The 16,854-nt window shown below is 40.6% G+C and overlaps 1 protein-coding gene across 6 annotated transcripts in view; it reads left to right on the top strand.

Moving 5' to 3' along the window:
* LOC113034677 (equilibrative nucleoside transporter 1-like) overlaps positions 1–16,324 on the top strand; it is a 40,578-nt gene extending 24,254 nt beyond the window's left edge. For 3 of the 6 annotated variants that reach the window (XM_026189501.2, XM_026189502.2, XM_026189503.2), the window contains exons 2-13: positions 1,323–1,410; positions 1,594–1,675; positions 2,177–2,352; positions 3,587–3,726; positions 5,759–5,893; positions 6,701–6,798; positions 6,996–7,077; positions 8,647–8,732; positions 8,985–9,093; positions 9,993–10,078; positions 13,183–13,385; positions 14,912–16,324. In XM_026189501.2, the coding sequence (XP_026045286.1) occupies positions 1,382–1,410; positions 1,594–1,675; positions 2,177–2,352; positions 3,587–3,726; positions 5,759–5,893; positions 6,701–6,798; positions 6,996–7,077; positions 8,647–8,732; positions 8,985–9,093; positions 9,993–10,078; positions 13,183–13,385; positions 14,912–15,023 (1,338 nt within the window). In that variant the 5' untranslated portion in view covers positions 1,323–1,381 and the 3' untranslated portion in view covers positions 15,024–16,324. Of the gene's footprint in view, positions 1–397; positions 486–1,322; positions 1,411–1,593; positions 1,676–2,176; positions 2,353–3,586; positions 3,727–5,758; positions 5,894–6,700; positions 6,799–6,995; positions 7,078–8,646; positions 8,733–8,984; positions 9,094–9,992; positions 10,079–13,182; positions 13,386–14,911 lie in introns of those variants that run through there. The other 3 variants (XM_080288287.1, XM_026189504.2, XM_080288286.1) reach the window with 3 other exon arrangements.
* The last annotated feature ends 530 nt before the right edge of the window (positions 16,325–16,854 follow it).

Raw genomic sequence — 16,854 nt, 5'->3', positions numbered from 1 at the left:
ATGGAGCAGGTCAAAGTGTGAACTTGATAATAAAAGAACTGCTGAGGAGGAAAAGTGGATGAAATGAGATGAGAAATTACCAGACAGTAGGACACATGGGGATGAAAGGGAACATGCGGATGGATAGATTGGAAAAATAGGATCACGCAGATGGGACGCTTGGTGGATTTAATTAATCACTCTTCTCTTTTTGGTTTTTTTGGTTTTGCTCGACTCTGTAAAGTAGTGGTCTGTATGACAAGAGTATTGTGTGCTCCAAATGTAAAAATGTGTAGGAAGGGCTGGAAGGGCTCGAGGAGAACAAGATGTTCGAGGTAAAGGGAAGAAGGAGGGATGGGCACTTAGATGCAAAGGGGGCTGGTCACAAGACAGTTGGGTGTCAGCCTACGAAACATCTGTATAGTATAAGCGAGGCAGAGCTTATTCAGCCCTGATCTGATCAGTGGAAAGCGAGAGCCTCCGTCTGTGTTTGAACGCCTCTCAGAGTAAGTTTATTTGCTGTTTGTTCCTGTACTTGTTGTGTTTAAGAGGAGTTGTGCTGTGAACTTTTGAATTTCAAAACTTTGTGGGAAGATGCCTCTGGCTTATTGTTGCTGAAGTGTCAAGCTGCTCTTTGTTGCTGCGGTTAGTTTGTGTTGTAAACACAATGGAATGACTGAGGGGTTGTTCACGTTGCATAAATTAGAAAATGAAATTAAGCTTTTATTGAAATTTGTGTATTAATTAGATTTTCAATCTGAGGTTGTTTGGAAACCAAAAACGGGGGGTTTCTGAACTATAAAAAGGTCGTCATGTGGAGTAGGTGGAGAATCCAAAAAATGAAGCAGCAGCGTAATAAGCTCAGTTGCTCTTTTAGTTAGTGCCCTAGTTGGGAGTGAGTAGCTGTTGGCCTGCTCGTGCCAGCTTGTTCTGACCTCCTCCTGGCAGAAGCTCCAATTGTTTCTTTTAGAAATAGCTCATCCTACTCCGAGTTTGTAAGGCGATTCATTTACAGGACGAGTTTAACCAGTATATAAATAAAGTTACCAGTGGAAAAAAAACACGTGTAAATACTTGATATCACAGGCTATGCATTGCTTTTAAAATGTATAACAAAGCTGCAAGCGCAGCTGAGAGGAGAGGTGAGAAATGTATACATTTTAACCAGGTTAAACAATGCATCGTGTGAAAGAAAGTGGAGGATATTGAGGCATCCACAAGACTCGGTGCTCACTCTATTACATGTGAATATGTAAATACAGAAAGAAACAAATGGCTGCTGATAATAACACGTCGGAGATTTTTACTCGTGTAACCTTCCATTTGTCATCTGCACATTGCAGACCTGGTGCTGCACTAATCCAACACTGAACACGGACCCCAAGATTGTCCATCGAGAACCATGACGGCCATCAATGCGCCTCGGGACAAGTAAGGAGAATTTTTAAACGATTTAAGCTGTGCCTTTGTTGGGTTTTATCTTGGCATTAATATTCTCTGACTGAAATTTGGTTGAGTCCCAGTGTATATATTGTTGCGATTTGTTTGTTGATACTAACATGAATGACTTGATTGATGTGCCTTCATGCGAACTTCCTTTTGCTTCTTTCCCAGATACAATTCAGTATGGCTCATTTTCTTTATCCTGGGCTTGGGAACCCTCTTGCCATGGAATTTCTTCATGACGGCAACAATGGTAAAGTACAATTTTAATCTTGTAATTGCGAGAGCGTCTGCAGGCCAATGTGGTTTATCTCTAGATCAGGAGACAGATGGAAATAAAAGGAAGAGCCCTGGTGGTGCCTTTTGTGGTTAACAAGTAGTTCTTTGAAAGGTTAGGCTTCACTAATGGGAAGGTTGGCAAAACAAAGGCTGGTGTACCTTTCTTTTTTTAATACACTTAATGTTAGTGGCTGTCACACATCAAAGTTTCAGTTGAAATTAAAATGAGATTGCTCAGCTCTGCTTGACACCATCAGGAAACTGTTTGAGTGTAAAAATCATGTTCATTCAGCTTAGTTTGACTCAAAATTTTACCCTCAGTCTGTTGCAGGAGTCCTACAATAAACACTGCACCCATAGTTCAGTTTTTTCTGTAAATTACATTCATGTGACATAAACCTGTGACTCCATATTAGTGATGAATTGCAGGAGAACCCTTGTGGTAAATGTGTGTTCTTCCCTCTGTTATCTTCAGTACTTCACCAGCAGACTGAAGGACGTGCCCACTGTGCACTCCTCCAATCAGACAGCCAACGTGACGGCCGGAGACTCTCGCAATGTGCTGGAGTCCAAGTTCAACAACGTGATGACGCTGTGCGCCATGGTGCCTCTGCTCATCTTCACCTGTCTCAACTCCTTCATACACCAAAGGTATCGAACTACCGTCAGTCTAAATAAAAAGCTCGACTCATTAAGAGGCAAACTGTAAATATTTCTAATGAAGCTAGAAGTGAGAAAAGATCTGAGGGAACACGAGTTGGGGTTTAGTGGCCACAGTATTGCATTATAATGAAATAACAGCACTAGCTTTCGGTTTCAGTTTAGTATCTTTTCTCATTTTATGGCACTGAGACATTTTTAATTAGTATATTTCATGTTTTTCAAACATTTTTGCCCTTTTGTTTTAATTGTGATTAACCCTTTTAAAAAAAAATGTTTTTAATTGTTATAAATATCGACAGTCTCCAGAGAGTACACCAGTAGCTAATATTTATTAATACAGCATTTTTCTGAGGCAGAATTTACATTTAGATTTTTCTTCAGTGGTTCACAGTGCTTATGTCTAATCTCTGGGGAGGTATCTCTGCTGATACAATCGTCATAACGACAGTAACCAATCACTCACAAGGCAAGCTGTCTAAACAGTTAGCCTCAATGGAGCTAGTATATTAGGAGACCTCCACATTCATCCATCAGGCTCAAACTTTTAATTGCTCGAATTTCTAATCATCTTCATTACTTACACAAGTTCAGTGTAATATAAATCCCCTGGTGTAATAACTCAGTTATAACTGTTTTCTGTACTATGAAGTAATTTTACCATAGCTGTTTTTTTTAATTAATTCGGAGAAGATTGTGTACACAAGACTTAACACGCACAGTGTAAACTTTTCCTGCCCTTAACCTTCAGTCATCCCGTGCCACTGTGAGTAACGTGATCCTGTTGTATGAGCTTATGTTTAGTGTGTTTGGTTTAATTAGAGTAGGATTGAGAACAATCCCGGGTGGCCCTCAACCACAATGAACCCTTCTCCTGCACTGCTTACTCAGGAATGTTATTTATGTTCCCTACTTCATGTATCTTCTTTACCTCTTCCTGGTTTGCTGTACTTTGGTTTCCCTCTGTCTCCCTCTCTTCCTTGGTTTCATTTCTCAGCATTTTTACCACTTAGTTTTTGCTTTATGTGCCATTTCTATGTACTGCTGTTCTTTCAGAAAGACATAAAAATGAGCTTAAGATGGGGAAAAAAAGGGCTTAGTCACTGCAACTGACTCAAGCACTTCCGCTTTCTTGAAATTTGCATTTCTTTGAAGAGCAGTAACTGAGTGATGCTTGTGTGCTTTCAGTATGGGCGTTTTTAAATGTGGTTTTTCTTTGTTTCAGGATTCCTCAGAAATTGAGAATCTCGGGCAGCTTGACTGTCATCCTGGTGGTTTTTCTGGTGACAGCGGTGGTTGTTAAAGTAGAACTGGCTCCTCTTCCCTTCTTTGTCCTGACCATGGTCAAAATTGTCTGCATCAACTGTGAGTGTCTAGTGCTTAAAAAAATGCACAGTTCTTCAGAAAAAGTAGGCTAAACTAGCCTACTTGATAACAAGAGCAGTGTTGGTACTTTGATTATGTGCATTCACCTGTAGGCCATGTAAACCTTTTGTTTGTAAAATGTGGAGAAAATGTTAAATGACTTTGTTGAAGAAGAATAAAGTGAAAAACGTAATTCAGTAAATCTAAATTTAAATAATACTAGATGAAAAGAAACAATAGAGAGCTTAAAATGAGTGCAGGTAGTGTGGGAGGAGGTTTTTATGAAGTTTTTCTACATCTCTGCTTGGGGCAGTGGAGTTGAAATGGATGTTGGATAAGTGTTCAGCTTCGTGTCCTGTAAGTGGTGCAGAGGACAGTCAGGATCCATTAAATGTCCACATCCAGTCAATTACATGACCTCTTTGCCAGCTGATGAAAAAGCATATATTGATTCAATCTAGATTCAAAAGACAAAAACAAGGACGAATTACCTCAGCAAGCGAAACAGATTCCAGCAGCTAGCAGTTCAGAATCCGGGTCACAAAGCATCACTTCTGGGATCACACCACCTTTCAGTCCCAAAACATTTCATCTGTCCGCTCAGATTAGTGTCCCTGTTCAACCCCAGAAAATCAACTTTTTCAGGTGACAAACTGAATAAAATTTAAACGTTGGTACAGAGGACAATCAAATTTCATTAATTATCCACAGCCACAGTTATTTAGATCAGCGGTCCCCAACCCCCGGGCCATGGACCGGAGTCGTTTGGTACCGAGCCGTGAGAGTTGAGGCGCAGGTGTGAAATGTATGGTTTTCAGGGTTTTTAGCGTCATTTTGTTATCGTTTTTATCGTTAACTCAGTTTTCCTGGGACTTTTCACGTGTGTTATGAATAAATCCTCATTTTTTCGGTACCGGTACTAATTTTATTTTTGTTGTATTTATCCGCGACACCTTAAAGGCCGGTTTGTGAAAATATTGTCGGGCATAAACCGGTCCGTGGCGGAAAAAAGGTTGGGGACCGCTGATTTAGATGACCTCTTTGTCAGATGATGGAGGGTTGAAAACTGTATGTTGATTCAAACTACAGTACATCTAAATGGCAACAGCAAGAACGGGGATCTGGGGGTAAGGGGGGTACAGCAGCCAAAACATGAGGATGTGACCAACAAATTCATTTAAAATCACACACCAGGGGTACAAAAAGGGGAAAAATGACACAGAAGTAGTTCAGTTAAACAGAAAATGTGGGGAAAAGGCCTCAGAGAGTTTTCTGATTTCTGCACGTGCCAAAGGCAAATGAAGATACACAGCTTGCTGCACATCTGCAAAGAATTATCCTGCATTAGCAACATAATCATAAATTTAAGAGCCCAGAAACAGAAAACTAACAATTATAAGCTTCATGAAGATATCTGTATTAGAATAAGAATTTAATTCATGGCCTTATTTCCATGTTGAAGTCGTATAACTGATTATTTCTGTGGATCTTTCTTTGATAAAAATCGTCCCCTGAACATGTTGGGAAAATTCACACAGACAAAGATACACAAGCTGCGCTCTCACAGTGTTTGCTTGTTTACAATAAGCCACAGAGCAGCAGGAATGAACTTACCCCCCTCCTTATCCCCAGTGGGCCAGTCCTGACCCCCAGATTCGCATGTGGAACAGCCCATCGTGTTTGCTTTAGAGCGGAGGACACGGTGACTTTGAGGCTTTGATATCTGCGTTGGCACATTCCTCTCTGTTTCACACGTTTCGAGATTTCTGCAGCTACTAACTCGTTTGTAATGCGGAAGGAATTTGTCTGGAAAGTCTGTACTGACAAAAAACCTTTTTTAGGGGAGACAATTAAAATGATAGAAGTGTTATGCAACACTTATCTTGAATACTTTGATCAGAAGGATGTTGTTTCTCTCTCACATGCTTGTTGGCTATAACTGTGTAGATGTGGATCATTTTTTTGTGTTTCTGTGTCACAGTCACTCTGTAATTCCTCAAATGTGTTTTTCTCTTTTTTCATCCCTCTCCAGCGTTTGGGGCGATTTTTCAGAGCAGTCTGTTCGGGCTGGCTGGGATTCTACCTGCCTCTTACACCACTCCCATCATGAGCGGACAGGGGCTGGCCGGCACCTTCGCTGCCTTCTCCATGATCTGCGCTCTGGCCAGTAAGTCTGGGATTAAACAATATACGGGGGTCATTTCTTATATTCTGAAAAAGTTCTGACCCTCCTCTGAGTCGGCTTACTTTTTATGTTCATCAACTTTAAATGAAGCCATGAAAAACTTTAGCTTCTGTAACTTACCCCAAGATGTCTACTACACTGAATTGCCCCCAAAAAACAAACAGACAAGGTCACTGCCACAAAACACCAGACCACCACAGCTCCTCTTGCAGGTGGTGAACCCATGTGGTTTATTTGAGCAGGCACTTGCCAACAAGGCCAGGGTTGCAGAGTGGTTTCCCCCTTATCCCTTCTCCAAGTGAGGTAACTTAGTTTATACAGGATCACCACATTTTGTCTTCACCCAAAACCAGTTTGCTTTGGGTTACCCTATCAAGGGTCAATTTACCCCACAGTTCATGCTCCTCCCCCAACATGGTGATTCACAGAGTAAAGCACTTGTGAAGCCACGGTGCCAGTGGCTTCAGTCTGTGATGCTTGAGTGAGTAAATGTGTTCTTCAGCCCTATTAATGTCCCCTGAGTCTGTCCTGTCCTTTAGAAGGTATGAGGGCTGGAAAAATGATGTGAAATTAAAGGCACAAGATTTCAGCCCTTGTGGACTTCAGGGGTCTGTAACTCTGACAATGTTCATAACGAGAATGTAAAAGTTTCTGTGGCTTTATTAAGTGTTCTTAAGTTATTAGAGAAATAAATCAGCTGATTCTGAGGGACTTGGGAGGAACTGATTCATTTTTCATGAAATTATCCAATAATAACAAAACACACTGACTCTGTGTGATTGTCTTCAGGTGGGTCAGAACTGCAGGACAGTGCTTTTGGTTACTTCATCACAGCTTGTATTGTGATTCTTCTGGCTATAATGTCCTACCTCATTCTTCCCAAGATGGTAAGGCCTCAATCTATAAATAGAACTTACATTTTTTCCTGGTTTTCTTCCTTTCTAGTGCTTTTTATTCACAAGGTATTTGTTTGAAAAGGACGTTTTGATTGATGGCGAATAAAATTCAGTTTCTCTGGGAACAAGCTGCTCATCTTTGTCCTGCTGGTTTAGTGGAATCAGTTAATTATGGTTTTTGTTAACAGGAGTTCTTCCAGTACTACATGGAGAGCAGTAGATCTGCACCATCAGCCGATGAGGAGAACAAGATGGACTTGCTCAAAAAAGGTGCTTACCGGCCTGCTCATTATAAAAAAGGACAACAGTGTGAAACTTTTAGATGTGTGCAAAAAAGAAGCAGCAATGAAGCTAATGCAGATGTTTTAGTCAGGGGGTTAAAGCTAGGACACAGCTTTTCATGTTATGCTACGTTATAGTCCGCTTGTACCGTAGAGGCTGTGCTGTCACAAATTTCTGCCTCTTGGATGTTACAGATGCAAAAAAGCATAACGCTGTTGTAACTCAGACTTTGATTCTGGCTGTGCAAATTCTCAAGAACTGACATCACATGGAGAGCAATAAAGTTCAACATGTGTACCCTGCTAGATCAGATTCTCGAAATTCTGTCATCTGTTTTGTATTTTTCCATCTTAACCAGCGGTCTCCAACCTTTTTTGCACCACGGACCGGTTTATGCCCGACAATATTTTCACGGACCGGCCTTTAAGGTGTCGCGGATAAATACAACAAAATAAAACTAGTACCGGTACCGAAAAAAAAGATTTATTCATAACACACGTGAAAAGACCCAGGAAAACCGAGTAAATGATAAAAACGATAACAAAATAAAACCATACATTTCACACCTGAGCCTCAACTCTCGCGGCCCGGTACCAAACGACTCACGGACCGGTACCGGTCCAAAGCCCGGGGGTTGATCTAAACGGTAGTTTTAACAACATTCTGCTGAAATCTAAACTGATCCAGAATCTCAAAACCTGCAGATTCCACAAACCTGTTTTCTATTAAGTGCAATCTGTAGCTCACATGTGCTGTTGGCAGCACTCAGTAAGCTCCATCCTCGCCTGTTTCCTACGATGAAACACTTTGGAAATTGTACTTTTGTTTCTCTTGTTAGATTAGACAAAGACATTATTTAAAAAGATTGCATGTGACTGGTAAATGGGATTCAGACTGCAGGGCTTTATCTCCATCCAAGGCTTCAATCTGCTTGCTTCATACAAGTCTTTCTGCCAGTGTAATTACAGGCGTGGCAGCCACTATTCCTAAGAACCCCCTCACCCCCCACCCCAACTTCCTGTTAACTGTTTAAACACACAAAGACAGTTTAGAAAACTGCTCTTTTTTCGCTTCTTTATAAAGAGCCAGGCAAATGATGCTTATCAGCTGAAAACCTTTAAAACCTTTAAACATTCAGCTGATGTGTGCCTACCTTTGCCCACTTTTTTAATGCTAGAAGTGAAAATAAACCCCCTCCTCACTTCTGCACAGCTGCACATATGATGATGAGGCTGCACGATTAGCATTAAAGCGGGTGAACAGAGCTGCAGGAATCCAGGGTGGAGGTGGATTCCTGCAGCTCTGGAGGTTTTAGAGAAAATAAATGGGAAGTCATCTTGTTTCGGGAGTTCTTACCATGTTTCCTTTGATATGAAAGGTTATTTTCTTGAGTCAGTGTAATTTTATAGGGAGTAGGAGTACCTAATGGGAACCCTTTTGACATATAAGATGTAACAATGGGGATCTTGTGTGTACACCCACTCAAATATAGTAATGATGCTCTAAACTCCAGGTGCTGCTTGACCAATAAATAGTTTGGGTTTTTTTCCCCCTGAGAACGTGAAGCTGAAAAGCGGCCGGTGGTGAATCTCATGGAAGATGAGACCAAACCCACCTCGTCTGTGTTTAACATCTTCAAGCAGGTGAGATGAGAACTTATAAGGCAGAAACTCCGGTTTTGTTACCGGCAAAACTTTTGAGTCTTTTTTTCAAATCATAAATATCGTGTATTGAGTTGCAGAAGCTTCTATCACATTAACTAGTTACTACTGAAGCTGTGCAGCCAGCAATCTCATTACAAGTCGGACATTATCTGTTCCATGCAAGCATTTTCTACCTGTGTGACAGACTGGTTACATAATATTGATAAAGCTCTTCTTGTTCTCTCTAATCAGATTTGGGTGATGGCTCTGTCTGTGTGCTTCATCTTCACTGTCACCATTGGAGTTTTTCCAGCCGTGACTGTCGATGTCAAGTCGACAGTTGCTGGTGAAAGTGCCTGGGGTGAGTCTGCAGGTCCCTTTCATACAAACAGTTACTGTTACAGTAATCAGTGAGCCAGGAATTCTGAAAATCTGATATTGGAGTTGGATGACTGCTAAGAATCTTTAACTCCTAAACTCCAGCAGTAATGGAAACTGCTCTCAACTTCTTCTCTGAAAGTGGTCGTTACAGTGGGTTTTTTGTTGGACACTCTTCCCCAGAAGGATTTGTCTCCTTCCAGGATTGAACTGGGAATCATTTGCTTACCCATTAACCTCCAATCATGATATGGGGAATTTTTAAGGCCTGGACAAGTTATTGAATTTCATTCGCCTTCCAGTTCTTATAAAAATGAAATAATCATGACAAGAAGATTACAAAAACTGATCAGATCCTATCTCCTAGGGGGTGCCTGCTGGTTGACGTGGATTCCAAATGTCTGTTTTTTGAAAGGCTTTTAGTTCAACGTGCTATGAAATTGCTGCTCATTTTCTCTGTTTTCACACACGAGCTGTGTTTTTAGAAATCACAGTGTTTCCAGCAGTGCTGTGGAAAATATCCAGAATTCAGACTTAAGTGTTGTAGAGTCACTAAACCTGACATTTGTGCTCATCTGCATAGTTTCATTTGAAAATATTATGGGCGAGACTTCATTTATGAACTTCAGAGCAGCCTGTAAAATTCTAGAAATTATTTCCATTTAAACATCATTTTTCTATAAGGTTTAAAGTGTCACCAGATCAGTTTTAGAAATTACTTTGGTGTTCTCTGGATCCCTCCGTAAAAGTGAAAGCAAACTTCACCTCCTCCTCTTAAACCAGCAGAGGTTTAATGGATTCCTGTGTATTTTTATTTGAGGAAAGCATCTCTGCAGTCTTGTTGCTCTTGACTACAGTCGGTTTGTTTTGATCTCTTTTCAGAAAAGTACTTCATCCCCGTGTCGTGTTTCCTCCTTTTCAACGTGATGGACTGGGCTGGCAGGAGTCTGACGGCCATCTGTATGTGGGTCAGTAAATCACAAATGAGATTTCTTACCAAAATTACCAGTGAGGCCACATCACGAAGCTAAAAAAAAAAAAAAGCCACAGTTAGTTGAAACTTGTTTGCTGTGGAGCCAATTTTTCAGGTTTCAGGTGAGTGCAGAGCTGGCTTTGTTTGTTTGTGAGCTCGGTCCAAATAGCTGCACGGCCAAGTTAACAAGCCTTTATCCATCAAAAACTCACACATTGAAAGTATATAATACACTACTTAAGCGTGTTTTAACCTGTACAAATATGCAGCGATGACAGTGACCAGTGCTTGAACCAGATGATCAAGTATTCTTGATTATTAACTCCTTTAAATGCATTTACAAACAACATTAAAGAAAGCCTCTGGCTGCATAAAATGTTTGCCCTTGTATGAATAACTGAGTCATGAAGGGAACGATGGAAAAACAAAAGACGTTCAGGGACGAGCTTTTCTGCTGAGATCAGAGGTTTGTATTGGAGGAAAGAGTGTGTGTGTGCGTGTGCGTGTGTGCGTGTGCGCGCACATACGTGTTGTGCGTGTAAAGGGATTTTAGGGGTCAAAAAAAAGTGACTGGTGTTTTTCAGGGTTTGCTAATCTTTCCCTCACATCTGGATGAACAATGGGTCCTGGGTAGAAAGGCAGAAAGCCCTCGGGTGTCTGTTTCCATTGTGAAATAATTTTTGGATAACTTTTATTCTCCTACAAGCTTTAATAGACTGTTTTAGGTTTGCAACAGAGATGCATAAATATTTTAGCTGATATTAAACTGAAAATCAAGTGGCAGTCATCAATATTTATCTGGTTTGTTACATCAGTTCTGCTAAATATTCCAAAAGTATGTAATAAAGACATTTTTATGCAGAAGACTTCACAACAAAACAAAAAGCTTAGTGTCGTCAAACTCGTAATTCAAAGTTTAAAATCTGAGTATCTGCTGAGAATTTCACAATTGATTCATCCTGAGCTGGTTTTTTTTAAATGTTCTTGAGTCTGGAGATGGTTACCTCGATCCTATTAGGCCCCAGTGTGCCTCGCCCAGGCTGGGGAGTCTCCTCCTAATCTAAGGCCGGCACTACAAAGCAAGTTAAGCACGCCCAGGATCTCTGTCTTTCTTATCTGGCTTCTCTTACTCCAACTTCAGTGTTCAGTCTGACAGGGTTTTTATCAGCTTGATTATATCCCACTGACCAATTATGTTGGTTGCAGTGGTAAGGCACAACTTTTACTCTAAAGGCAGATGTTCTCTGCAAGTTTCACTGCAGCTCAGAGATTAACAGTCGGTGTCTTCCATGCAAACTATTGGCAGCCGCTGCAATCTGCTAGCAATCAAAGCGATTACAAGGAAGCCTTTGGTGCAGCAGCCTCTTTGCAACCCATTTCACCTGCCAACTAGAGCCTTTTAAGACTTTTAGGATCGATACTGATATTTGGTGATTTAAAAATTCGATATTCTTTCTTTTCTTTCAAATACACAAAACATTAAGTGATTTCCCATTTGTTATGTAGTTATTTCTGAAAACTTATGCAGATGACATGATAATATACTTGGAAACTATCTTGTTTTCCTCATGTGGTGTTACCAGCTCTGCTTGGATCGCCTGTTTGTGGCATTTTTGTGTTGCAAACGGGGAAGCTGCAGAGCGCCCTCTGGTGAACAAACCATGCTATATCAATATGCGCGCCATGGTTGATGGGTGTTTCTTCCATCACTTCTTTATGCTGTTGTCATTTATCAATCCTATGTTATAAATACATCATCAATCTCTAGTAACCTCTTGCCAACTGGTCAGACAATACATGTTTTTCCCAAGCGACCGCTGGTTGCCAGGGGGTTGCTAACCAGTCTCTAGGCCCAGTCAGCCCAGCGTAGCTACAAGTGCATTGACTTGAAGGAGGCGGTGTTTGCAGCTGATAACCAATCACAAACGTGTGACAGGGCCATCCAAACGGATGATTTTACTAAGGAAGGCAAAACATATATAAAAAGATTAAGATATTAAACACATAATCCAGTCATTTGATAATGATGAAAATCCTACACACTGGCACTTGCATATTTAAAAAAACAACAACAACAAAAAGAAAGAAGTTCATCCTGTTCACCACTTCTCAGCGTCATGCTGATGTTTGTTTTTAGAATCATCGCTTCCTTTCTGGTAAAAACATTTATTCAAACCTTTTGAAACCTCGTCCAGAAAAAACAAATTACCAAGAAGGTCAGATTTCCTGTGCGGCAGAGGAACTCATCTAATTTAATCATCAAGCCCAGTACAATCTGTTGACGTCCTCTGACCTGGCAGGAATGCAGCTTCTCGCTGCAGATAACGCTTGTCAGCTGATTCAGCACCATGTGATGTGTTTTTTAAATCGTCAGATGAAAGATTGGCGACTGTTTTCCTCTCTTTGTGATTCCACATCTGTGTTTGTCCTGTGGTGTTAATGCTGCTCGAGCCTTTTGGAAAGTCAAAAAAATCGAGAGCACGTTGACGTTGCATGATATTATTTTATATCGCTGACATTGGGGGAAAAAAATCACACTAATTTCTCTAGAATGCTGATTCTGTGTTTTTGGGCTCATAACAAAAACGTTTAGGAACCACTGCTCTAGAAGATTTCTATATTTAACATATTACATCTTTTAGGGGAAAATGCTCTTCTGTTGAAGGGCTTTACTATATATTGAGTTAATACATGATAAACACATTATTTTATTTTGGATTTATATTCATTCAAAAGAAAAATCTTTGGGCTGTGAGAGAAGGCCTGAACTGAGTTTATTTTTACCTTCATTTTTTCTGGTCGGTGTAATTTTTTTGTTTTCTTCATGTTATTGAGACATTTTGTCATATTTCACATTATCTTTTGAGCTATTTCACAATATTTAAGTTGTTTTGTTATGTGCTGTGTTTAATCAACGAAAGTTTTTAATCTTATAAAATCTTGTTTTGTAATTTATCTATATCTCATTACTTATTGCATTCATGCCTTCTTTTGCATTGTATCTTATCTAATGCTAGTTTCTGGATACCAAACAGATCTCTTCAAATATTTTTTTTGTCTGACAAACAATCAATACTCTTTGTGTTTCTCTCTCTCCAGCCGGGCAAGGACAGCATCTGGCTTCCTATCCTCGTGGGCCTGCGGGTCGTCTTCATCCCCCTCTTCATGCTCTGTAATGTCCAGCCTCGTGTGATTTCCCAAACCGTGTGGTTCAGCCATGATGCCTGGTACATCATCTTCATGATTTTTTTCTCCTTTTCCAACGGATACCTGGCCAGCCTCTGCATGTGCTTTGGACCCAAGTAAGGACTGCTCACCTACAAATCACAAACCCATCGGGGCGGGGGGGAGAAATATTTCCTGCCTGTCCTAAAACCTTGTTCCTAACAGGACCTCTAAAGGCTAAATGAAATCAAAACAATATGAAAACTATTAATTCGTACACATCTGCTGACTTGGCTTTTGAGAGCTACAGAAGCCAAGTCGGTGAATAAATCATTAAATAGTTCCCATTTCTAACTTCAGTTAAAACTGCGAACCACATACAAATTGGTGGCTGTAGCTCAGGTGGCAGAGCAGGTCAGCCACTAATCAGAAGGTCGGTGGTTCGATCCCAGGCTGCCTCCTGGCTGCATGCCAAATATCCTTGGGCAAGATACTAACCCCGTGTTTGCCTACTGGTGGTGGTCAGAGGGCCCGGTGGCGCCTGTGTCCGGCAGCCTCGCCTCTGTCAGTGCGCCCCAGGGCAGCTGTGGCTACAATGTAGCTTGCCATCGCCAGTGTGTGAATGTGTGCGTGAATGGGTGAATGACTGAATGTAGTGTAAAGTGCTTTGGGGTCCTATGGACTAGAAAAGCGCTATACAAATGCAGGCCATTTACCATTTGATCAAATGTAAAAATCAAATGAATTCCATTGAAAGCTGCTGGTTGTTTTAACTCTGTGTCCACACTGAGGTAACTGCAGCATGCTTTTACTTTAATGATATCCCCAAAACAAACATAACATGTAATAGCAGAGAGAAAATATTAAAAATTGATGCCTAACGTAGAACCGGTCGTATGTGTTTCTACCTAAAGCAGCAACAAATCTGGCACCACACTACTGCAGACATCAGTGGCTGTGAGCAGGGCTGAAAATGATGCCAGTGCTCAAGTTTCCAAATCTGCATTTCCTCTGGTGACCATTTGAGGCCGGCTTCATAAACCTAACCCATCCCCATAGACTCGCATGTTAATTTGGGATATGAATAGACTGGAAAACAAACAACATTTGGCCTCTGTGGATTGTTTCTCTCCAACACTACATAACTTTCAGTTCTCAAATGTGTTTGTGGAGATAATAATCTGAATTTCAGGAGTGGGACCGTGCCTCCATACATGCCCCTTCTTCTTCTTTGTCTATATATTACGCCCCTGCACTATAAGCTGTTTGCTAATAGGCCTTCCGAATTCAAACAGTACCTTTTGTTTTTTATGAAACGAAAGTTTTCATTGAAGGTAGTCTAACCAGCCAGACAATCCCCTCTCCATATTCTATCTATAAGATAAACTCACCGTTAAGACTTCACCAGCTGTTGAGTCATTATCTCCAACCTCAAAATCCCAGAATGCTTCAGTGCCAGTGTTCATCAGAGCCCAGCTACCTGATTCAATCTTCAAGTTTTGCCCAAGCCATCAGCTACTAGAAACCCTGTCAAACCTGAATGAGGATGGTACTCCCAGCTTGTGAACCATTTCTCAAAAAGCACCAAAGCAGAACTGACACTCCACTTTGTGTTCCTTAACGACTCATTCTTAACTGATTTTATCCCTCTGTCACCTTACAGGAAGGTGCCGCAGCACGAGGCAGAGACGGCGGGGGCCATCATGGCCTTCTTCTTGTCCCTCGGCTTGGCACTGGGAGCTGCTGTCTCCTTCGGTTTCCGGGCTGCGATCTAAAACCTGCAGTAGAACCTCAAGTAGATTTAGGTGGACCATCCTTTCCTCCAACATCTTCCCTGTCATGATCCTGTATGGGAGCAGCTTTCAGTAACAGAGAGGAGACTGCACAGCAGGCTAGAGGACCTCAGTTTTCGACATGTGTACAGTTGAGACTCATCCATTCAACAAGAGCTGAAATGGGATTTTTTTTTTTTTCAGCAGCACAGTGTGCAAACCTTTGTTTCTCCTGTTTTTGAGGACATTTTCTAATTGGTAACCACTGATCAGATCAATATTTGGAGTGGAAATCAAAACCAAAACTTTTAGTTTTAGTGTACTTGTTATAGAAGAGCACAAAGTCTTTACAGCACAGACTCATTGATCAACTGTTATTTAAAAAAAACAAAACAGGATTAAAATGTTTTAAAATAAGTTACTTCAAGGAATCATTTTTAAAGAACAAATCTGTCGTTAATGAGGTTTTTAGATGGTGCTCGGTGGCTCATTCAGTAAATTGAAAACGTTTACACATCAGACATGAAACGCAACTGTTAATCACTCCAGACCGTTGCAGTCTTTAACGCGGATCAAGCCAAATAAATGAAGACAACACGGGAAAATCTTGAACTCTGAAGGGAAATCTTGACCCATCACTCGGTTAAGGAACTGCTTCACTCCTCTCTGCTCAGTTTTTTTTACTCAACAAAGACGTCAAAACTCAAAGAATGTAAAGATGGACTGAATCCTAAAGCGGAGGTTATAAATAACTTTTTTTTTTCTCCTGCTGAATCTTCTTTGTTTTAGCGAGCATTTGTAGTTTCAGATTATTGTTATTATTATTATTATTATTATTGTCTCTCTTGCTTCAGTTTGACTCATCCAGATGTCACACGTTTTGTTTTTTTCTTAAATTGCTGCGTCTACCTGATAAAAATGAGACTTTGTGAATAAATGCATCATGAACATGCAAAACGTGCAGCCGTCAGTCACGTTACATGGCAATGTGAGTGAGATTGGGACTTTAAAAATGGCGTATTTTCTCTTTTAAATGTTCTGTACGTTTTATAGCAAATGTAGTTTTTAGCTTATTTTGGGGAGCCGTTCGTATCTCAATAGGAGATAAAAATTGGTCATTTGTTGCATTTTGGTGGCCTTGTAGGGCTTTATTTTCTAAGAAGTCTGCTTTAATTGTACACAGGATTCATATGAATACTAACAGCCTGCTTGTTTATAAGCACTCTGGTCTGGGCTTCTATAGTCTGTTTGAATGTGGGTAGGAATCTGTCACAGGCCATTAAAATGTTGTATTTCACTATAAAGTCATTCTGTGTATTTTTAAGACTTTGGCTCCTCTTGTTGGTCAGTTTTGGAAATGCAGCACTTCACGTCTCGGGACATTTCAGTGCTGAAGAAACTGTTGAAGAAAAAAGAAATCCATACTATAAAAATACTCTATGTAAATTCAAACAAAAACAACAAACCTGGGGACTGTGGTGTAATTGCTTTCCAAATATAAGCGATGCCAAGCCCATTCAGTTCAGTCTTATTCATGTAATGCCAGTTCACACCAGCAGCTGTCTCAGGGTGATTTATATTTTTCAGTCTTTAGTCAGATCCCTGTTAGTTTTAGCTTTTCTTCCGGGGATTCACAGACAGGATTTATATTGTAAGGTAAGGACCCTGCAAAATTAAAGCAGAAAGGTCTCCAGTGAGCAAGCACTCGGTGACGGTGGGGAGGAAGAACTTCCTTTCAACTGGAAGAGACCTCCAGTAAAACCAGGCTGAAACCTTTCACCCTTAAAAAAAATAAAATAAAATAAAGATTTCTTCAATAGATCTTTTTCCATCT

This window comes from Astatotilapia calliptera, chromosome 13, assembly GCF_964374335.1.
Source record: "Astatotilapia calliptera chromosome 13, fAstCal68.1, whole genome shotgun sequence".
Classification (NCBI taxonomy): Eukaryota; Metazoa; Chordata; class Actinopteri; order Cichliformes; family Cichlidae; genus Astatotilapia; species Astatotilapia calliptera.
The sequence above is the reverse complement of the archived record's forward strand: the minus strand, read 5'-3'. Positions and strand labels throughout refer to the sequence as shown.